Source organism: Delphinapterus leucas, unplaced genomic scaffold (assembly GCF_059928025.1).
Source record: "Delphinapterus leucas isolate spDelLeu-1000000601 "Yukka" unplaced genomic scaffold, BTC_Dleu_Yukka2 spDelLeu_asBTCV2_sq25, whole genome shotgun sequence".
In the NCBI taxonomy this organism is placed as follows: Eukaryota; Metazoa; Chordata; class Mammalia; order Artiodactyla; family Monodontidae; genus Delphinapterus; species Delphinapterus leucas.
In genome coordinates, this window is record NW_028322234.1 from 12,103,805 (window position 1) to 12,125,140 (window position 21,336).

The 21,336-nt window shown below is 54.7% G+C and overlaps 2 protein-coding genes across 6 annotated transcripts; one reads left to right on the plus strand and one right to left on the minus strand.

Moving 5' to 3' along the window:
• Positions 1-290: 290 nt before the first annotated feature.
• Positions 291-12,140, plus strand: KRI1 (KRI1 homolog). Of its 3 annotated transcripts, none has more exons than XM_022557195.2 (19): positions 291-416; positions 506-579; positions 1,349-1,454; positions 1,957-2,065; positions 2,309-2,363; positions 2,453-2,499; positions 2,797-2,893; positions 2,981-3,058; positions 3,342-3,469; positions 4,146-4,272; positions 4,358-4,453; positions 4,557-4,727; positions 5,563-5,638; positions 5,733-5,821; positions 5,907-6,033; positions 6,119-6,249; positions 7,166-7,230; positions 7,328-7,426; positions 8,203-12,140. In XM_022557195.2, exons 1-19 carry the CDS (start codon positions 323-325, stop codon positions 8,540-8,542), a joined length of 2,109 nt encoding a protein of 702 aa, XP_022412903.1. In that variant the 5' UTR covers positions 291-322; the 3' UTR covers positions 8,543-12,140. The 3 variants fall into 3 exon arrangements, with proteins under 3 accessions (XP_022412903.1, XP_030620308.1, XP_022412902.1); XM_030764448.2 differs by having other exon boundaries at positions 2,450-2,499; positions 7,309-7,426; positions 8,203-8,429; XM_022557194.2 differs by having other exon boundaries at positions 292-416; positions 2,450-2,499.
• On the minus strand, positions 8,775-14,912 carry ATG4D (autophagy related 4D cysteine peptidase). Of its 3 annotated transcripts, XM_022557196.2 has the most exons (10): positions 14,384-14,875; positions 13,745-13,828; positions 13,490-13,663; positions 12,918-13,194; positions 12,780-12,844; positions 11,229-11,359; positions 10,089-10,167; positions 9,936-10,012; positions 9,739-9,858; positions 8,775-9,315 (listed from the first exon to the last, which is right to left on the minus strand). In XM_022557196.2, the coding sequence occupies exons 1-10, from the start codon at positions 14,613-14,615 to the stop codon at positions 9,133-9,135; spliced, it is 1,422 nt and encodes a 473-aa protein (XP_022412904.1). In that variant the 5' UTR covers positions 14,616-14,875; the 3' UTR covers positions 8,775-9,132. The 3 variants fall into 3 exon arrangements, with proteins under 3 accessions (XP_022412904.1, XP_022412906.1, XP_089761596.1); XM_022557198.3 differs by lacking the exon at positions 9,739-9,858 and having other exon boundaries at positions 14,384-14,912; XM_089905470.1 differs by lacking the exon at positions 13,745-13,828 and having other exon boundaries at positions 14,384-14,877.
• Between the last annotated feature and the right edge of the window lie 6,424 nt (positions 14,913-21,336).

Sequence of the window (21,336 nt, forward strand, 5' to 3'; positions counted from 1 at the left end):
GGTGGGGCAGCGGTTTGCGCTGTCGGAACGGAAGGGAGGCAGGAAACCGCGAGTGGAGAAAGGGCCCCCAGATGTCAGCTGGGTGCCGGGAGCCCCGGCGGGTGGGGGAGTCGGGTGGGCGGTGGCTGCAGCCTTCCCCGCAGAGGCGTGGCCCATGGGCGGGGACTGCGGTCACAGGGCTAGGGATCCCGGAAGGACCGGGGGCGGATTAGGTGCGGCCCATGAGGTTCCGCCCCATTTAAAGCTCGCTAGTGAGTAGCCCCGCCTCCTGGGGGGGGGTGGAGCCTCTTCACACGCGTGCGCAGTGGATCGTAGAGCCGCCATGTCGGAGCCGCGCGGGTCGTCACCCCTGCGGGTGAACGCGGCGTTCGCCGCGCGGTACGGCCGCTACCGGGAGCGCGAGGAGCTGCAGCGGCGTGAGTGCGGGGCGCATGCGCGCTGGGCGCCGGCGCGTGCAGGGCGGTCGGGAAGTGGGGGTTGATCTGATCCCATCTGTGCCCCACAGTGAAAGATCGCTATGGGGATAGGGACAGCTGCGGCGACTCCAGCTCCGAGTCTGACTCCGGCGACGAGCGCGTGGTGAGCTTCCCCGCCTCCCTCCCGGACTTGCAGGAGGTGTCCAAGCCCCACACCATATCCCGGCCCCGACTTATAGGGGGCGGCTAACCTCCAACCCCATCGCGCCGTACGGGAGCGTCCATCTCCCACCCCCCATTTCCATGAGGGACAGACAGCGCCCTTTCCATCCCCAGGGAGTGGGCAGATCTCCCCTACTTCCTCTCCCCTACCTCGGATCTACCTGCCCATCTTGATCTGTGAGGTGTGAATCCTCTGTCCACATTTTCGTCCCTAACAGTTTAACCGTTTCTCCGTGTCTGCCTCTGTCCCCAGAGTGGGGCATCCCTCTGCCACATGCGGCACCCAGCTTTTCCCCATATCAGCCCTGATCTTCCCAGCCTCACTGAGCAGTCCAGCCCTTCCTCTCTGTTCTGATGTGCCCTCTGCCCACTTGCCCCTAGGTTGTCCATCCCTTGTTGATACCAGAAAGTACCACCCACCCCCCTTGCCTGCTACCTTCCTCTGTCTCATATCCCGTACCTATGTGTGGCCCACCCCCAAGAGGGCCCCTCTCCTTCCTCCACCTAATTGACCACTCCCCCCAATTCAGATCCAGCTCTCCACCCCCACCTGCCTCTACCCAGCCGGATTCCCCCGCTTCCTTCCTCCTAACATATACCCCTCTATGCACACTAATTCCCACACACTCTCAGCCCACCTGCCCCTGTTGCTTACTGCCCCCATCACAGCCCCTTTCTGAAGTCTGTCCCCACCCCTTTTCCTGCCCTAGGAATTTGACACTCAGCAGGAGCGTGACTTTTACAGGACCCTCTCCTTACTGAAGAAGAAGGATCCGTGCATCTATCAGAAAGATGCCACCTTCTATCAGAGAACAGGTCTGGGGCTACTTCTACTGAGGCCCAGATTCCTCATTGCTTTATAGGCGGTTGTGACTGTTTAATGGATCTCCACACACATCAAAACTGATTAGCAAAGGGACTTCCCTGGCAGTCCAGTGGTTAAGACTCCATTCTTATACTGCAGGGGGCACGGGTTCAATCCCTGCTGGGGGAAACTAAGATCCGGCATGCCACGCGGCAAGGCAAAAAAACCAAAACCAAAACACCGCTTAGCAGAGTGTCTTAGGTTAAGACCTGTTGTCATTAATAACGGCTGTGTGCTTGGCCCTGTTCTGAGTGTGAATTATTCACTGAATGATCACTGCCAGGTACTTCCAGGTAGTAGCAAGTGTGATGCCTCTTTGATAGCTGGGAACTAGTGGCTCGGGGATTTGAAACCTCGGTCTGACTCTGGCCCAGCATAGTCTTACTCTCTGCCTGCGGGAGGAAGGGGTTTGTGGATGTGGATGATGGCAGGTGTCTTCTGGTGTCCCCGCAGCATCGTCCTCAGACAGTAAGGAGGAGCCAGCAGCTGAAGAGAAACAAAAGAAGGTGCAGCCCATGTACCTGAAGGACTACGAGAGGAAGGTTATCTTGGAGAAGGGAGGGTAAGGAGAAAGCCTGACTCCTCTGCTCCCACCTTCCCAGGGCAGGTGGACACATCAGGCACTTAGGGGCAGGGGTGGGAAGAAGCCAGTGACTCACCAGAGCTGAGGGAACCCTGGAGAGCAGGAGCCTGCCTGCACCCCACTGCCCCCTCCACCAGCTGTTGCTCTTAACAGCCCCCTACCCCATGGGGACAGACAGGCCATGGGGAGTCTATTCTGAAGCCTTCTTCCTTCTTCACACAGCAAATATATTGATGAGGAGAATTCAGATGGGGAGGCCTCCAATCAGAGACTTCAGGTGAGTGAGGTGGAGGCTGGGTGGGGGGCTTGGGGGTGCTTGAAGCCTCAGGGCTGGGCCTGAGGCCCATGTCACTCTCTCTGCAGCAGACCTCATTGAAAAGTTATGTGGAAGAACAGAAACAGCTGAAGGAAAGGTGAGCCCTGGGGCTGGCTGAGTGGCCAGATGGAAAGGAGTTGAGGCTCTGAGGTTGGGCGGGCCTGGGTTCAAATCCAGCTCTGTCACTTAATGGCTGTGTGCCCTTGGGCACATCGCTTGCTAGCTCCGGGCCTCAGTTTCTGCATCTGTGACACGGGGTTGGTCATGGGCTCTATGTCACAGCACAGCTCTGGGCTTGTCAGGACGAGCTCAGGGATTAGTAGACGGGGCTTGTCTTGGGGCAGCGGGCAGGGCCAGCCCACCCGTCCTGAGGCTTGTTCTCTCGCACGGGCAGCTTCCGGGCATTTGTGGAGGACAGTGAGGACGAGGACAGTGCCGGCGAAGGTAGCTCCGGGTTGCTGCAGAAACGTGCTAAAAGCAGAGAGGAGAAGGTGGGTGCTGGGGCCCAGCTAGATGGGGGCTGGTGGCAGAGAGGGGCCCAGGGCTCCCACAGACCCTCAGCGCTGGCTTCCCCCCAGGCCCAGGAGGATGCCGGTTACATCGAGTGGCTGAAGGGGCAGAAGGAGATTCAGAACCCCGACACCCTGAAAGAACTGGTGAGTTCGCATTCACGGTCACTGACCCACTAAACTACCTGGTCTGCTTCCATCCAACCTTTCCCTGGAAACCGGCCCTTGAGACGGTAGCCAGGAGCACATTCTCTAAAGATGGGGTGTGTCCCTCTCTGGGCCTCAGCTTCTACACCTATAAGATGAGGATTAGCCCACCTACTTCCTAGGCTGGCTGTGAAGCTGCAGTCACCAAATCCACTGGGTGCCCACATCTGTGCTCCTTCCCTGTCGCTGATCCGGGTCCTGTTACCCCCCCCTTCACCCCTAGACTCACCTCAAGGAATATTGGAACAACCCAGAGCTAGATGAGGGGGAGCGCTTCCTGCGGGATTACATCCTCAACAAACGCTACGAGGAGGAGGGAGATGAGGAGGAAGAGGAGGAAGGAGAAGAAGGGTGAGTAGCCATGTCCCCCAGGGGCCTGGAGCCAGCACTGGCCAGAAAGGAAAAGGCACCAGGCGTTTACACTTTTTCACATAGATGGTAGCAGAGTTAGCCTTTTTCTTTTCTTTTTTTTTTTCTTTTTTTTTTTTTTGCGGTACGCGGACCTCTCACTGTTGTGACCTCTCCTGTTGCGGAGCACAGGCTCCGGATGCGCAGGCTCAGCGGCCATGGCTTACGGGCCCAGCCGCTCTGCGGCATGTGGGATCTTCCCGGACCGGGGCACGAACCCGTGTCTAGTGCATCGGCAGGCGGACTCTCAACCACTGCGCCACCAGGGAAGCCCTTTTATTTTTCTTTTTGGCTGCGCTGTGTGGCATGCAGGATCTTAGTTCCCCAACCAGGGATTGAACCTGTGGCCCCTGCAGTGGAAGTGTGAGTCTTAACTACTGGACCACCAGGGAATTCCCTAGAGTTAGCCTTTCTTGAGGAAAAGCTGCAGAGTGTGGGCTCTGGAGCCAGGGGGCCCTGCCACTGGATTTCCATGCCTCGGTTTTCCCATCTGTAAATGGGGGTAACGGTGGCACCCTAGCAGAGGGTTCTTGTGAGGATTAAATGAGTTAATATGCTGGTACACAGGAGTGCAGGAGCTCGGCTGATGCCCCCAGTCCCATCCCATCTCATCCCTCAGGGTCCCTGGCCCCCCGGTCCAGCTGGCCGTGGACGACTCCTCAGACGAGGGTGAGCTGTTTCTGAAGAAACAGGAGGACTTTGAGCACAAGTACAACTTCCGCTTCGAGGAGCCAGACTCTGCCTCGGTGGGTGGCCAGTGCCAGCTCCAGGGAGGACCTGGCCCGCAGGGTCCAGGCCGGGAGAGCCTGGAATCATCTCTGCTGCCCACAGGTCAAGACCTATCCTCGGAACATCACATCCTCCGTGCGCCAAAAGGACGAGCGCAGGAAGGAGAGGAGGGAAGAGACGCGGGAGCGGAAGAGGAGGGTGAGTGTCTGTTGGGGCGGTGCGCTGTGAGGAGGCGGGGCCCAGCCTGCAGGGGGCAGGGGGGAGCCCATACCCTCCCTCTCCTGTGAGCTGCCGCCTGCAGGAGAAAGCGAGGAAGCAGGAGGAACTCAAGCAGCTGAAGAACCTGAAGAGGAAGGAGATTCTGGCCAAGCTGGAGAGGCTGCGGCAGGTCACAGGCAACGAGACACTGGGCTTTGAGGAGCAGGACCTCGAGGACGACTTTGACCCCGCCCAGCACGACCAGCTCATGCAGGTGTGGCCCCAGAGCCCCAGCCCGGCTGTGCAGCCAAGTGCTCAGAGTGTGGCTCTGGAATCAGCAGTCCCTTCCTGGCTGTGTGGCCTCAGAAAAGTGACTTGACCTCTCTGACCCTGTGTCTCTGTCTATATAGTGGGTCTAACTGCAGCATTTATGTCAGGGCTGTTGTAAAGATAGCCTGAGAGGAATACTAAATGTTAATTAACTTGGTAAATGCTCAAGGAACTGTGGGTCCTGGTATTTCCTTTAAACTCATTTATTGAGCCGTTAGTGTTTATTGTTGTATTTGGGGAAACACAGCTTCAGGCCACTGGAACAGGCAATGAGGGCTGGATGGGAGAACAGTGGGGACCACGGGCACCGCAAAGCTGCCCCTGACTAAGCCTGGGAGGTCAAGGAAGGAGACTAAGGATGCATAGGTGGGCCAGGTGAAAACTGGAGTGGGTGGGTGCTGTGTGGTCAGCGTTCAGCCTTCACTTTCTAGAAGCTTCTCAGTCCTGAGCTTCAGCTTCTCAATATTTGGCAGTAGTTTCTGTCTCTTGGGGAGCTTGTGAGAACACAGTGAGATGCAGCCCAGCGTCCAGCATGCAGTAGGTGCTTATAAATGGCACGGTTAGCAATATCTGCCTTTGCCAGCCAGTGGAACAGGGGGCAGAGAGCAGGGGGGTCAAGGGGGCAAGATGAGCCAAAAGTGGGTGTGGAGGAGCCCAGACACACAGGGTTCCCCCGACATCAGGAGCTGAGGGGGGTGCTGCGAGGCCATTTAAGGTGCAGGAGTGCTGCCATCTGGGGGGAGTGGGCCCTGCTCACCCTCCCGGCCCCGACCCTGCAGAAGTGCTTCGGGGACAAGTACTACGGAACCATGGAGGAGGAGAAGCCACAGTTTGAGGAAGAGGAAGGGCTTGAAGGTGAGGTCACTTGGGGCAGTGGGCTGGGGGTGGGGGCTGCTTGGCCTGACATGACCCCCCGGCCCATCCCTGCCTGCCTGTCCTCTGGAATCAGACGACTGGAACTGGGACACGTGGGCTGGGCCGGAGCAGGGTGGAGCTTGGAGCCAGCAGGAGCCGCACTGCGAGGACCCCGACTTCAATGTAGGTGCCCTGGGCGCGGGGATCTGGGGGTCCTCAGAGGGTCCCGAGGACCGCAAGGGCAGGCCTGACCTGCGCATCCCGGCAGATGGATGCCGACTATGACCCCAGCCAGCCTCAGAAGAAGCAGCGCAAGGCTCCCTCGTTGGGCAAGAAGAAGCGAAAGTCGCCCTTCGCCACAGCCGTGGAGCAGGAGAAGCCTGTGTTTGACCCTGGTGAGGCCCGGGTGGGCGGCCGTGGGCAGGCAGGGGCTCCACAGGGCCCGGCACACCCCGGCAGCCTGGCTCTGTCCCCGCTCAGGGGACAAGACATTCGAGGAGTACCTGGACGAGTATTACCAGCTGGACTACGAGGACATCATCGATGACCTGCCCTGTCGCTTCAAGTACCGCATGGTGGTGCCCTGCGACTTCGGGCTCAGCACCGAGGAGGTGGGACCCTGGGGGCACCCGCTAGGCAAGGGGGAGCCTGGAGCCATCTGTGCTGTGGCGTGGCCTGTTTTCTCATCTCGAAAACAACAGGAATAATAGTGCTAATGACAGTACTAATAACATTACCTGCCTCAAAGGGTTTCTGTGAGGCCGGGGCTCAAACAGTGCTTTGCCCACGGCAGGCCCCAGTAAATATTAGTTTTAATTCTGTTACCGTATATCGGCAGCAGGGTGACCCTTAAGACTTGACACAGGTTCAAATCCTGGCTCTGCCGTTCACCAGTTGTATAACCTTGGACATGTGACTAGAGCCTCTGTGCCTGGGTTTCCCCGTCTGTAAAATGGGCCTCATAGCAGCCCCACCTCATGGATGTGGATGTGAAAAAAATATGCTTTGAATGTCACTTGCGCCTTAGCCACAATGGCTATGGATGCTTGACAGCAAAAATAGACGATGTTTATTGAGCTTATAACATCTGCATTCACTTCATCTTCCTGATGACCTTCCAGTAGGTTCTAAGGGGGTGCCCAACTCATAAGTGAGGAACCTGGGCCTCATCTGTAATTAGCAAACCCAGTCAGTGGCATGGAGACCCCTGCCCTGGTCTGAGGCTGCTGGGACCACAGTGCATGGGGTGAGGGCTCAAGGGCCCAAATTGTAATCTGAGAGTAGCCACTTCCTGGCCATGTGACTTGAGGCAAGGATCCCCTCTCTGAGCCTCAGTTTCCCCATCTGATGCCCCCAACAACAAAAAAATCAATTAGCCTCTGCAGAAATCAGCTCTTTCTCACCATCATGACATTTCTGCTGGGTGGAACTGGCATTACCCTGCTTTGACCCATGAGGTGACTAAGGCTTAAGAGTCAGGGCCCCCTGGGGCTCACGAGCAGGACCCCACTCTCCCTGCCCTTGCAGATCCTCACTGCCGATGACAAGGAGCTGAACCGATGGTGCTCCCTGAAGAAGACCTGCATGTACAGGTGACGGGGTGGGGCTGGGCCAGGTGCCCCGGGGGGGGAGGGGCGGGCAGGCTGAAGGCAAGCATGGGCAACTCCCAGAGCACCCTGCGGCCTGCAGGTCGGAGCAGGAGGAGCTGCAGGACAGGAGGGCGTACAGCCAGAAGGCCCAGAACGTATGGAAAAAGAGGCAGATCTTCAAGTCACTCTGCCCAGAGGAGTAAGTATTGTTGGTTGTAGGGGGTGGGTGGGCTTGGGAGCCTGCCAGGCCCAGGTTTGAGTCATGCTCTGTCAGCCATCTGTCACATGACCTTGGGAATGGGGTTTCCCTTCTCTGATACCTGGGTGTCAAGTCCTGGCTGGGCTGTAGCTGTGTGACATTGGGCAAGTCACTTTCCCTCTCTGGGCCTGCTTCCTTATTTATAAAACGGGGATAAAGATGGCTCACTTCTTGTTGGGTTTTTCTTTTTTTTTTGAGGATTAAGTGAATTAATTCACACACAGTGCTTAAAACAATAAGTTCTAGATAGGTATTAGCTCTTGTTATTATGCCTGTTATTTCCTGATCTATAAATGAGGAGTGATAAAAGCTCACGGAGCTGATGGAAAGCTAAAATGAGTTAATTTGTGTGAAGAGCTTAGTGCAGGCCCAGGCTCAACATTCAAAATTATCAGTGACACAATCCAGCCTCAGAGTTCTGTAGAAAAATCCCAGCTTGGTATTGCATTAGACCCACATTTGAGTCCCAGGCAGGCCCCTGAATTGTTTTATTTTTTTAAATTTTTGGCCGCGCCACGCGGCATGTGGGATCTCAGTTCCCCGACGAGGGACTGAACCCCTGCCCCCTGCAGTGGAGGCACGGAGTCTTAACCACTGGACCGCCAAGGAAGTCCAGGCCCCCGAATTCTGAGCCTCTCCTTTTCACATCTGTAAAAATGGGGGATGGAAAGCCTAACTGTGACTGGCCTGGGCTGAGCCGCACCTTCCTCCTCCAGGACAGAGATGCCCACAGAAGCCACAGGGAAGCCACAGAGAGACAAAGCTGGCCCACAGGGGCAGCTGCTGGCACCCGATGGGGCCTGTGGGAAGTGGCCCCAGCCTGAGAGCCCCCCAGTACAGGAAGAGGCAGCCCCTGCGACACCCACCAAGAAACCGGCCCCCCAGAGGCAGAGGAGGGGCAAGAAGGCACGTCTCCTGGGCCCCACAGTAACACTTGGTGGATGCGAGTTCAGCCGCCAGAGACTGCAGGCCTTTGGCCTCAACCCCAAACGGCTGCACTTCCGCCAGCTGGGCCGGCAACGGAGGAAGCGGCAGGGGCCTAAGAGCCACCCCTGAGCTCAAGGGAGCCTGCAGGGGCCTTGGGGCTCCTCCCCTTCAATCAAGCCCCCTCTTATCGACTGTATAGACCCTCACATCTACCTGTGGGCAAGGGAGTTTTCCCATCTTAAGAGATGTGAAAGCTGAGGCCTACTCAGTAAGCGTCCCCGGATGACTTGGAACCTCACCTCGAGACATACCCTGAGCCCCATCCCTCAAATGCTGGGCCCAGCCATAGCCATAGCCAAGGTCAAGTCAAACGGCTTTATTAGCCTCCATTGGTCACAGCCCCGCCTCCCTCCCACCAGCCCTTGGCAGGATGGGGGCGTTGGGACCGGTGAGGGGCACGGACGGTCCAGTGCAAACTACAGTACTGAGTCAGGCCCTGAGTGGGTGCCCGGGGGCCCTCCCTCCCTGCCCGGTGAGGAGGGCCCAGCTGGTGGGAGGCAGGTGTGCGGGCTCTGTTCCTGGCTGAATGGCCCCGGCCCGGAGGCTTCCTGGACTGCTCTCAGCTGCACTTGTCAGGGAGGGGAGTTCAAGCTCCCACACCCAGAGTGACATAAATAAAAAAATAAATAGGGTCGTGTCTTCTCCCTCATCCCCTCCCTTTATAAAAACACAAAGTCCTCAGAGCTTGGGCGTTTAGCCTTGAGGAGCCGGCCTGTGCGAGGAAGCCGCAGTGTGGGTTGGGAGGGCTGGGAGCAGAGGTCGTCCAGGCTGTGGTCCTGAGCATGGCCCTCAACCAGGGTGAACATGGGGTATCGCTCTGTGGCTGAGGAGGAGCTGAGGACCTGGTGGGAGGAGAGAGAAGAGCTCAGCCCCCAAGCCATGTTAATTATCCTAGTAGGTATAATTATCTTAACAGGTATATTTATCAGGTGCTTCCTGAACTCAACTCCCATCCCTCCAGGGCAGTGATGCAGGCCAGCCAATCAGCACCTTCTGTGCCCTGGCTATAGTGATTGGCTCAGTGATGAGCACATGGCAGGGTCCTACCACTTGACCCCCTGGAAGCAGCTGTCCCCTTAAATTTTTCATTTCATGCCTCTTTTTGCTCTAATTAGAGCTGGGCTTTTGCAGCTTGTGGTCAGGATAATAATCTTAACAACATAGCCTGGACGTGGCCTTGCCAGGTCTGCTGGCCTCAAAGCCTCTGTTCCTCTTCTACCCTCGCCCTGCCCTTTGCCTCCCACCCTCCAGCATGCCTTGCTCACCCTGGTCAGCTCTGAGCAGAGCGTCTCAAACTCCTTCCTGTCTCCAGCATAGAACCCCACAGTACAGCTCGGGTCCATCTTGGCAAAGGCCATCTTGCGGGGTGAGGTGCAATGGAAGGACTGGGGCAGACAAACAAGGGAGGCTCGGGGGGAACCCTCCACAGGCCTCCAACCCCACCCTGGGGATCCCAGCTCACCTCTAGGGGGAAGTCGGCCTGGCTGACATCCACAGTGGGCTGGCAGTAGTGAGGGTCCAGGTAGAGGAGGAAGTCATCTGCAGGGGAGGAAGCGTGAGCAGGGGTAGAAGAGGGTAAGGTGGGATGGGATGAAGCAGGATGGGGTGGGCCTACCCTGATAGCCAATGAAGTACAGCGAGTGGCGTGGCTTGCCCCCCATGATGCCAAGGCACAGCTCTGAACGCAGGAGCTCCTGCAGGGAAGAAAGCGGGTGAAGGTAAGGACCCACAGCAGGTGCTGTCAGTGAGCATTGTAAGCACTGTCAACAAATGCATAGCAAAGGCCCAATGTGTGCAAACCCAAGCCTGTGCTGGGCCCTGGGGGGTAGCAGTGACCAAGATAGACAAAACCCTGCCCTTATGCAGCTGATCTAGTGCGGGAGAACAAGGAACAAGATGAGCAAGTTACGTCACGTGCCACAAGGCGGTAACACTGGAGAAAGAATAAAGGCGGGAAGAAGGCTTTGCAATTTTAAACTGGGGAATCAGGAAAAGGCCTCACTGAGAGATGATGTTTTAGCAAAGAGTTAAGAGAGTTAAGAGTGCATCTTGGGATACGTATAGCTGATTCACTTTGTTATAGACCAGAAACTAACACCATTGTAAAGCAATTATACTCCAATAAAGATGTTAAAAAAAAAAAAAAAAGAGTGCATCTTGGGAAAGAGTGCTCCAAGTGATGGGAACAGCAAGTGCAAAGGCTCTGAGGCAGGTGTCTTCTGAGAACAGTGAAGAGGCCTGTGTGGCTGGAGCAGAATGAAGTGAGTTGGAGAGTGTGGGCAGATGGTACAGGGCCCTGTGGGCTGTGAAGGGATCTTTGGCCTTTATTCCGGGTATAAACACATCAGGGTCTTTCCAGCCTTGCTGTTCCTTTTGCCCAGAACACTCCTCTGGCTTCTCTCTTGCTTCTGGCTAGAGAGGGGCTTTCCTAGGCTGTGCAGCCACCCGCATCTGCCCCTCATCGTGTTAATTTTGGTTCCTTTAGAGTCCGAGTTGTAACACCACAGCTGTCAATTTGGTTCCACATACACTGCCTGTTATTCCCCCATTAGAAAGTCTGTTCCCAGAGGGCATCAGTTGTTGCCTGTTCACCTCTGAATCCCCAGCAGCTGGGACAGTTCTTGGCACATAATTGGCGCTCCGTAACTACTGGATAAACCGATGAAGAGATGAAGGAAGCATAAACACCTAACCCAAGCTGAAAAAGTCTGCAGGGCTCCTGGGCGGAGGCATGGTAGAATCTGGTAGAACCTACCTTCATGCAGGGCACGTACACGGGGTTGAGAGTCTCACCACCCAGCCGCACTGGCACCAGGATGACCACGGATTTCCACTCAGCTGTGGGGTCTGGCCTGGCCACCAGGCGTGCCACATCCGCCTTGTACACTGGAAGGACAGGGTAGCAGGTCACATTCTCTCCGGCCCTTCGCGCCTCAGAGTATGGTCCTCCATCCTCAGGGGACCAACCCTGCCTGAGCAACCTCTTGGGATGACACTCCTGTCATCGGCAGAAAAACACCTTTCCCGTGTCCCCCCACCCCAAGCTCCCTCAGACAATCCCTGGGCCTCCAGGCAGGTGTGGAATCCCCATTTTACAGAGAGGGCAACTGACGTCCTGAGACTGAGACAAACAGTGTAAAGCTAGGAGGAGTTGGAGAGCCTTCCCCGCAGCCCAGAGTGCCTCTAGTCCTCCCCGACTCGGCGCCTGGGTTTCTAAGATGGAAATGGGAGCGCTGAGCAATCCGCCAGTCAGCTGAAAGTTCCTGTGTGTCCCTCCTCAAGTCCCGTCTGCTGGTTTCTCCTCTCCCGCCTCCTCCCTTGTGGCTATGTGAGCCCCCTCCTGGCTCCCAGAAAAGTGCCTCCCTTTCCGGAGGCAGCTGCTACGGTCTGAATGCTTGTGCCCCCCTCTAAATTCTTATGTTGAAATCTTACCCCGCAAGGTGATGGAATTAGGAAGTGGGGCCTTTGGGAGGGGATTAGGTCAGGAGTGAAATCACTGCCCTTATAAAAGGGACCCCAGAGAGCTCGCTTGCCCCTTTTGCTACCTGAAGACACAGCAAAATGAACCAGGAAGTGGGCTCCCAACAGACACGAAAGCTGCCAGTGCCTTGTTCTTGGACTTCCCAGCCTCCAGAATTATGAAAAATAAATTCCTGTTGTTCACAAGCCACCCAGTCTATGGTTTTTTGTGTGCTGTTTTGGTTTTCTGGCCATGCCGCGCAGCTTGTGGGATAGTAGTCCCTGACCGGGGATCGACCAGGGCCCCGGCAGTGAAAGCGCCGAGTCCTAACCACTGGACCGCCAGGGAAGTCCCTGGTCTATGGTATTTTTGTTACAGCAGCCCTAACAGACTAAGAAAAAGGCTCTCCTGAACTGTTTTCGAGGGAATAATAACAAGAATAGCTAAGATTTAGTGAATACTTACTAAGTGAGAAGCGCTATCCTAAGGGTTTTACTTTTATCACTGACTCACTTAATCCTCATGACAACCCTGTGAGGCAGAGACCCAACTTTCGTACATGTTGGACCTGTTTACACAGTAAGAGCGAGTTGGACCTGCGAGAGGAATTCCTTATGTCTTTTATTCTATCACTCAGGGAGAAGCCCCTGAAGTCTCCTCTCCTGGTTCCAGAGGGAGGGAAGGAATCCTGAGCACCCCGACCCAGTGTGGGCCTCGAATCCTTTCCAAGGGTCCCTCTGCCGCAGAACTTGTTTCAGCATCTGAGGAATGTGGGTCCTAAGAGGCAGCTGAGGTAGTGACTGGCTCAGGGTGAGAACCCTGTGACCTCGGCTCCCAGCCCCTTACCTGTGCAGTCCTGAGAAACGTACACCACCAGGCGGGTGACCTCTGAGCAGCTCTCCACAGCTTTCCTGGGGGTGGGAGGAAAGGCCTGAGCTCCTGGGGGTACCCAGTAGCTCCCGTGTCCCCTGCAGCGGTCCTCACCTGAGTATGTGCGCCACCAGGGACGGCCCATACCAGTCACCCGCCTTCTTGCCCGAGCTCTGCCCAAGCTCCACCAGCCGGTGTAGGCCGAAGGGGGCCCAGGGATGGTCAGCGAACCAGGATACAATCTGCCGGTGCCGGCGCTCCTGCTCCGGCTCAGGGGCAGCCTGGGCCCAGCGCGGAGGCATCCAGTGGGCAGGCCCACGATACCGGTTGGGAGAGGCCAACCTCGATGGCTCAGGGGGACCCAGGCCTGCGCCCAGGGACCACGTCCAATCTGGCAGGGATGGAGTTAAGAGTCAAATGGCAATGGTGTAGGGGGGTGGGGCACAGTTCCCACTATCCATGATTTACACACAACTCTACTGCTCCAGAGATGCCGTGTTTAACTACAATTTTCACATTCCTTCAACTTATTTTCTAAACAACTCTCACTCCCCGCCCCCCCCACAAGCTTACTTTACACACAATTCTAACACGACTTTAAACTCTTTGTTTACAAACAGTTCTAACCCTGCTGACCTGCGGTGGGCGCTATGCTCCTACCGTGCCCCTCCCCCTCCACCGCTCACCTCTGGGCAGGAAGTGCAGCAGCAGCCCCTGAGCTAGCATCATCTGCCCGCTCCGTAACATGCATCCCCAGCCACAGTCGGAGGTCAGGCAGCCCCCGGCGAGAGGTGGGAAGTCCCGGCGGTACGTAAACCATAGGCGAGATACAAAGTCCCGCTGGAAACGCTGGATGTCACCTACAAGAGCAGGCTTGTCAGTTGCCACCAGAAACACCCCTGGGCGACTCCTCCAACCCTAGCCAGGGGCCACCAGCTCACCCTCGCCCTCGAAGCGGTAGCGGCGGCCACAGAGATGGACGCTAGAGATCTTGCTAAAGCTGGTCCGGCTTTTGACTGCCCAACCTGGGGAGACATGGGGCAGTGTCCAGCAAGATGAAGCACTTGCTTGGCAGACACGCAACCTAACAGGGCAGCAACAGCGCTTAAATTCTCCCATCTGTGTGATGGGGGTATCCTAGTTCCTATCTCAGGGAAGGCTCCGGGGAATCCGTGCTACACTTCTCCTGGATGGAGGCGGAGCCCCTAGAACAGCCACATTCATGTCTGCCGTTAATTCGGGATGAATCAAAGCACGTCTGATTACTGTACCCATTTTACAGAGGAGGAAAATGGAGGCACAGGGAAACAGAAAACCTTGCCCAAGGTCACACGGGGAATGGACTGAAGCTTGTAAACACATTCCCCTTTGGACCTGCCAGCCAGCGGCCCGCTCTGGGCAGGGCAGGGCGGGGGACCTACCCACAGGTGACTCACGGGAGGGGAACAAAGGGTGGAATACTTGACAGGCGCAGGGTCTGGTTCTCCTTGACTCCCACCGACCTCCAAGTCCCCAGCCCGCCTGAACCCTCAGCTCGCTCCCACCTCAGAACCCAACCCCGGGGCCCGCCCCCTCCTCACCGTACTTGACGTTGTTCCAGGCTGTCAGGAACTTCGCTTTAAACTTGTCCACTTCGTCCGGCTCCCCCGGGCCGGTCCCGGACGACGCAAGAGCGGGGCCGCTGGCTCCGGAGGGCCCCAGGCCGTTGGGGTCCGGGGTTCGGGGGCGCCGTGGCCTGCGGCCCTCGGGGCTGCGCGCGTCCTCCTGGCTGCCGCTCCGGTACTGAGCTGCGGCCGGCGACACGGAGTTCATGGGCGCGCCGGGAGGGCTGACTGAGGGCCACAGGGGCCGCGCTCGAGCGCCCCAGGGGCCAGGACGCGGCCAGGACGCGGGCGCCCAGGAAGGCGCTAGTGGGCCCCCAACACGGCGACTAGGCCCCCGGGCCCTGTGCGGGACGGTGTCACCGCCGCCGCCGCCGCCATTTTAGCGGCCCTGGCCCCGGGAGGGAGGCGGGCGTGACACAGCCGGACGCCCCGCCCAAGCCCGGCCCCCAGCCTGGGTCCCCAGCCCCAGTCCCGTGTGGCTGCGCTGTGACCTCCTGACGCCGCGCCTCCCTGCGGCGCCCCGCGACCCCCTCCACCGCCCGCCTTATCGCAGAGCCAGGCGCGGCCGAGCCCCTAGAGGTCCTTATCGGAGGCCCCAGAGCCGGGAAGCCCGCGCCAGGCCCCGCCCCTCGCCGGTTCCGGCCCCGCCCCTCCCGGCCCCGCCCCCTCCGTGCGCAGGGGGACTGACCCCCAGGCCGGACCCCTACGCGGTTTGCGCTTGCCCACGTCCGCCACAGGATCAGAGCGCTGCTCTGCGGGCTGAGCACCCGAGACCTGCCTCGGTCGGGGGCCCAACCTGTGCGTGACACCCACTCCCCCAAACTCCCCCTTCAAGCCACACCCCTACGTGCTTTAGTTTCCCCAGGAGCAGAAGGGCTCAAGTACACGCAACAACATACACGAATCTTCTAATTTTGCTGAGGGAAAGAAGCCAGACAAAAAAGAAGAGTATGTACTCGCTGGTTCCATTTATTTAAACTCCAGAAAATGCAACCTCATCTATAGTCATAGAAAGCAGATCAGTGGTTGCCTGGGGGTGGGGGGGGGGAGAGGTGGGAGCGAGGGATAAAAAAGGGCTTGGGATGTGTTAAGTATCTTGATTGTGGTGATGGTTTCCAGCATGTGAAAGCTCAACGGATTGTACACATTAAAAGCGTGTGGTTTGTTGTATGTCAGTTATACGTCAAGAAAGCTGTAAAAATTTTTCAGTGCATCTAACTCAGGGGAATGTTAGGAGGACGAGCTGAGTTCATTCTGGTAAAGCGCTTAGCGAGGCATTTGAGGCACAGTTAGGGCTCAGAGAAAGCCACTCATGACCTCAAAGGCAGGATGAGTGCCCTGGGAACCACAGAGAGGGTGCCCTCTAGTGGCCAGCCCACGGGCTCTGTCCTCAGCAGGCAGAAGGAAGTTGGATGAAGGCTTTAGACGAGGGCATGCAATGTGAAGAAGACACAAAAGTACAGTCACCTCCCTGACTTTCTCACCTTGGGTTCTCCCCTCATTCACTTCCCTTCAACCACACACCTGCCTCCTTCCTCAAATTCAACAGGTACCAATCCACCTCACCTTTGCACTTGCTGTTGCCTCTGCCTAGACCTCTCTTCCCTGAGATATCTGCATGGCTGTCCCTCAACCTCTTTCAGGACTATTCAAAGGTCACCCCTGCAGTGTGACCACCTTCAAAATTCCACCCCACCCCTACCCTTGGGATCCTTCCCCCTTCCCTGCTTTTTTTTTTTTCCAGAGCAGTTACCATAACCTGATTGTCTGAGTCAGCTTGGACTGCTGTAACATTAGTGCATGGTGAGGGCCCTATTCCTAGCGAAGTCCTCACATGGCCTTTCCTTGGTGCATTATACAGAGAGAGAGAGATATCTCGTGTCTCTTCCCTCTTTTTAATCCCATTGGGGGGGGCTCCACCCTCATATCCTCATCTAAACCTAATCACCTCCCAAAGGCTCCTCCTCCTAATACCATCACACTAGCGGGTTTGATTTCAACCTGTGAGTTTTTTGGGGGGGACACAAATGTTCAGACCACAGCACTGATCTTATATTTATATGTATAATTTTTATGTTTATCACCTCTGTCCCCACCACATCACTAGAGCAGGCATCTCTGTCCATCTTGGTCACTGCTGCCTCCTCAACACTCAACGGGGGGCCTGGCATATGGTAGTTGTCAAACAACTTGTGGAGTGGAAGGAGAGCTGATAGCTTCACAGAGGACGGATGGACTGGGGTGGCCCCAGGTGACCCCTTCTGTTTGATTTGCTGGCTGAACCCCGCCCCAACCATGGTCGCAGCTGTTGACCGAAATCCCCCGCCTTGGTCAGGCAGGACGCTAACCACTTGCATGAGCTGTCTCACAACAGGAGCTCCCAATAAAGAATATGGTGCTGCCGCCGAAACTAACTGGGGGAATTTGGGAGGGGCCAAAAGGAGGGAGGAGATGCCAGCCCATAATATTGTCCTACAGACCTCCCAGGATCCTTCGCGCTAGGGTCCGTCTTGGCTGAGATGCACGCGCCACCAGAAAGGACCCTGAGTCAGACTATATATGGGCCAAGCAAGATGACTGGCCAGAGACAACCCGGAAACTAACTCCATTACCATAAAACCTAAGACTGCGAGCCACGTGGCAGAGCAGTTCTCCTGGGTTCCCTTACCCTGCTGCTGTCCACCCGGGCGCCCCTTTCCAATAAAGTCTTTTGCTTTGTCGGTACGTGTGTCCCCTAGGACAATTCATTTCCGTGTTAGACAAGAGCCCACTCTCAGGCACTGGAAGGGGTCCCCCTTCCTGCAACAGCTCCTTCCTGGAGGAGGGCAGTGATTCACAGTGTGACCTTCAATTTCTTCCCTTCACTCGCCTTCCATACAAGTACAGCGACAATGTCAGCTCCCCACCTGGGTCTCTATCCCCACCCAGCACCCAGCTGCCACCTGTATCCCCCCTGGGATGTCCCCCAGTTTCCCCAGTTTCGGTTTTTCACCCCCACTGGCTTTTCCTCCCATGCCCTTGGCTTCTCCCCACCCAGCCTTCATTGCCTTCCTTCCTGGGGGTCTGTCAGTCCACTTACTAATCTGTCCCCAATTGTCCTCATGTCCCCAAAGGAGCACAATAGTTATGGGCAGATGCTGCAGCCAGGTGTCTTAGACAGGTGACCTTGCTTCTCTATACCTCAGTTTCTTCATCTGCCAAATGGGATAGTAATAGTGCCTAGTTCCTAGGGTTTGGGAGAAGAATTAAAGGAATATGCAAAATGTTTAAAACACAGCAACCACCACTTCACTTTGAATTGTTACTGCCATTGTCTTTCTTATTCCCACCACTGCCCTCTGAGGTCTGGCCCCCACCACCACTGTTGCATCCTTCCTGGCCTCCTGAATGCCATCTCTGACCCCTCAAATCCACACAACAGCTGGAAGAACCTATTTATAAAATTATTTTCATGAACATTTCCACCACAAAAAAAAAAATCTAGAGCAGCACTGTTTAATAGAAACATAACATGAGGTACATTTTTCAATATTCTAGTAGCCATGTAAAAAAAAAATACAGCTAGTTCAATTAAAAAGTGGGCATGGGGGGGCTTCCCTGGTGGCACAGTGGTTGAGAGTCCGCCTGCTGATGCAGGGGACACGGGTTCGTGCCCCGGTCCGGGAGGATCCCACGTGCCGCAGAGTGGCTGGGCCCGTAAGCCATGGCCGCTGAGCCTGCGCGTCCGGAGCCTGTGCCCCGCAACGGGAGAAGCCACAATGGTGAGAGGCCCACATACAGCAAAAAAAAAAAAAAAAAAAAAAAAAAAGTGGGCATGGGGGACTTTCCTGGTGGTCCAGTGGTTAAGAATCTGCCTTCCAGTGCAGGGGACGTGGGTTCAATCCCTGGTCGGGGAACTAAGATCCCACACGCTGTGGGGCAACAAAGCCTGTGCACAACTACTGAGCCCACGCTCTAGAGCCTGTGTGCCACAACTAGAGAGAAGCCTGTGCGCGTAAGGAAGAGCCCACGTGCCAAAACGAAGACGCCGTGTGCCGCAACTAAGACCTGACGCAGCCAAATAAATAAATAAATTTTTTTTAAAAAGTGGGCATGTAAGCAGATAGGGTAAGGGTCCCTGGAAGAAAAGAACCAGATATACCTTTTTGACATAAGAGAAGCCATTTTTTACCTAAGCCATTTTGTGATCTAAGGCCGGCCCCAGGGCTTGCCCTTGAATGAGTCTCAGTAATTAATGATCTTAAGAGAACAAAAGAATGCAGGAATGAACCACTGTTATCAGGCAAGAGAAGTAACAGTAGCAAAGATAATAAATCCGTTGTAAAGACTTCCAGTTCTGTTTCAGTGGTAAAGAGTAGCTTGAAGCACTCCCTTGAGCTGTTTTGCACAATTCAAACTCCCCTCAAGTGCTCAGTCACCAGATCAACTAGAACCTAAGGAATGATGATGTTGACCTTTTCTGACCCTCTTGATTTCATCAACTTAAGCTTGGACTCTGTCAACCTTTGTCCAAATTCTATGCTGAATTCTCCTCTGCTCAAACCCCTTCATGGATATGCATATAATCTTAGCTTAAAACGTCCCCAATTTTACTGCCTGGGGAGATACTGCTTTGGGAGAGATCCCCGGGGTTCTCCTTACTTGCTGCAAGTAATAAATCCTTCCTTCACTCGCTCTTATCTTATCTTCGGCTTGGTTGTGTCTTTTGGCTTGACACCCACAAAGAGGCGGGTTTTCTGGTAACAGGCAGAGGATCTGAATAGATATTCTTCCAAAGAAGACATACAGATGGCCAACTGGTACATGAAAAGGTGCTTGACATCACTAATCATCAGAGAAATGCAAATCAAAACCACAGTGACTATGATAATAGTCGTTCTAACAGGTGTTAGAACGACTATTATCAAAAAGACAAGAGATAACAAGTGTTGGTGAGGGTGTGGAGAAAAGGGAACCCTTCAACACTGTTGGTGGGAATGTAAAACCGGTGCAGCCACTATGGAAAACTGTATGGTGGTTCTTCAAAGAATTAAAAACAGGACTATCATTTATCCAGCAATTCTACTTCTGGGTATTTATCTGAAGGAAATGATATCACTATCTCAAAAAGATATGTGCACTCCCATGTTTATTACAGGGTTACTTACAATAGCCAGGATGTGGAAGCAAGCAACCTAAATGTCTACCAGTGGATGAATGGATAAAGAAAATGTGATATAGGGGAATTCCCTGGTGGTCCAGTGGTTAGGACTCTGTGCCTCCACCGCAGGGGGCACGGGTTCGAGCCCTGGTGGGGGAACTAATATCGTGCATGCCAAGTGGCGTGGCAAAAAAAAAAAAGTGTGTGTGTGTGTGTGTGTGTGTGTGTATATATATATATATAAACGTTATATATATATATAAACGTTACTCAACCACAAAAAGAAGGAACTAAGTCAGACAGAGACAGATACTGCAGGATCTCACTTATATGTGGAATCTTAAAAAAAACAAACTTGCAGATACAGAGAACAGGTAGATGGTTGCCAGAGACGGTGAGTGGTGGATGAAATCAGTGAACAGAGTCAAAGGTACAAACTTCCAATTATAAGACAAATAAGTCATGGGAATGTCATGTACAGCACGGTGATTATAGTTAATAATACTGTATTTTGCATGTGAATGTTGCTAAGAGAGCAGATCTTGAAAATTCTCATCACAAGAAAAATAAATCGAACTATGTGTGGTGATGGATGTTAAATAAACTGATTGTGGCGAACATTTCAGAGCATATACATACAGCAAATCATTCTGTTGTATACTTAAAATGAATACAATGTTATATGTCAATTCTATCTCCATAAAAAAATTACAAGAAATAGGTGACTAATTTTAATAATACTTTGTACTTAACCCACTATACACAAAATACGATCATGTAACAAGTATAAAAAATTATTAATGAGCTATTTTACCTTTTTGGGGGGTACTGTTCTCAAAATCTGATATAGTTCATGTGTTTTTTTTACAACCATAGAACGCCTCAATTTGAATTGGACACATTTCAAGAGCCACATGTGGCCAGTGGCTACTGTATTAGTGCAGGAAATGTAACCATTGCCCAGGTGAAGACAGGAGACATCCCAGATGCAGCTGGAACCCTGGGTCCTTCGCTCCATGTTCCCAGATAGTCTCTGCCTGAATTGCGGTGGACTCCTTGGAGCCTGGTGTAGGGCTGGAGCCCAGTCTGTATCTCCAAAGGTACTGACTCTGCTCTTTGAACCCCTTCTCCTCTCTTCCCTCCTCCTCCTGCAAGGTCCCACTACCTTAAACAAACCAGATGCCAGGCGCCCCCACAGGGCCACCCCAGGCTTGTCTGGATTGGCCTGGGGCCACCACCTCAGATTCCAAATAACAATGACTGTCACGGGCTGTCCTGCCTTGTGGGCTGTATTGTTTCTCCACAAAAGATATGTTGAAATCCAAACCCCAGGTCCTTGAGGTTGTGACCTTATTTGGAAATAGGGTACTTTGCAGATGTAATTAGTTAAGATGAGATCATACTGAATTAGGGTGGGTCCTGAATCCAATATGACTGATGTCTTTAGAGAAGAGAGATGCAGACAGACACAGAGGAAGAAAGTCATGTGACCATGGAGGCCAAGATTGGGGTGATGCAGCTTTGTGCAAAACCAAGAAGGCCAGGGCTTCCCTGGTGGTGCAGTGGTTGAGAGTCCGCCTGCCGATGCAGGGGACACGGGTTCATGCCCCGGTCCGGGAAGATCCCACATGCTGCAGAGCGGCTAGGCCCGTGAGCCATGGCCGCTGAGCCTGCGCGTCCGGAGCCTGTGCTCTGCAATGGGAGAGGCCACAACAGTGAGAGGCCCGTGTACCGCAAAAAACAAAAAAACAAACAACAAAGAAGACCAGTAACCACCAGAAGCTAGGAA

Excerpts from the sequence above, each read along its gene's own strand:
- ATG4D (XM_022557196.2), bottom strand. The coding sequence starts at position 14,615 with ATGAACTCCGTGTCGCCGGCCGCAGCTCAGTACCGGAGCGGCAGCCAG. Across the intron at positions 13,664-13,744 it reads CTACCGCTTCGAGGGCGAGG|GTGACATCCAGCGTTTCCAG; the intron begins GTGAGCTGGTGG and ends CTGCTCTTGTAG. Across the intron at positions 12,845-12,917 it reads CTGGTGGCGCACATACTCAG|GAAAGCTGTGGAGAGCTGCT; the intron begins GTGAGGACCGCT and ends TCCCACCCCCAG.
- KRI1 (XM_022557194.2), top strand. The coding sequence starts at position 323 with ATGTCGGAGCCGCGCGGGTCGTCACCCCTGCGGGTGAACGCGGCGTTC. Across the intron at positions 2,066-2,308 it reads GTTATCTTGGAGAAGGGAGG|CAAATATATTGATGAGGAGA; the intron begins GTAAGGAGAAAG and ends TTCTTCACACAG. Across the intron at positions 5,822-5,906 it reads GCGAGGACCCCGACTTCAAT|ATGGATGCCGACTATGACCC; the intron begins GTAGGTGCCCTG and ends GCATCCCGGCAG.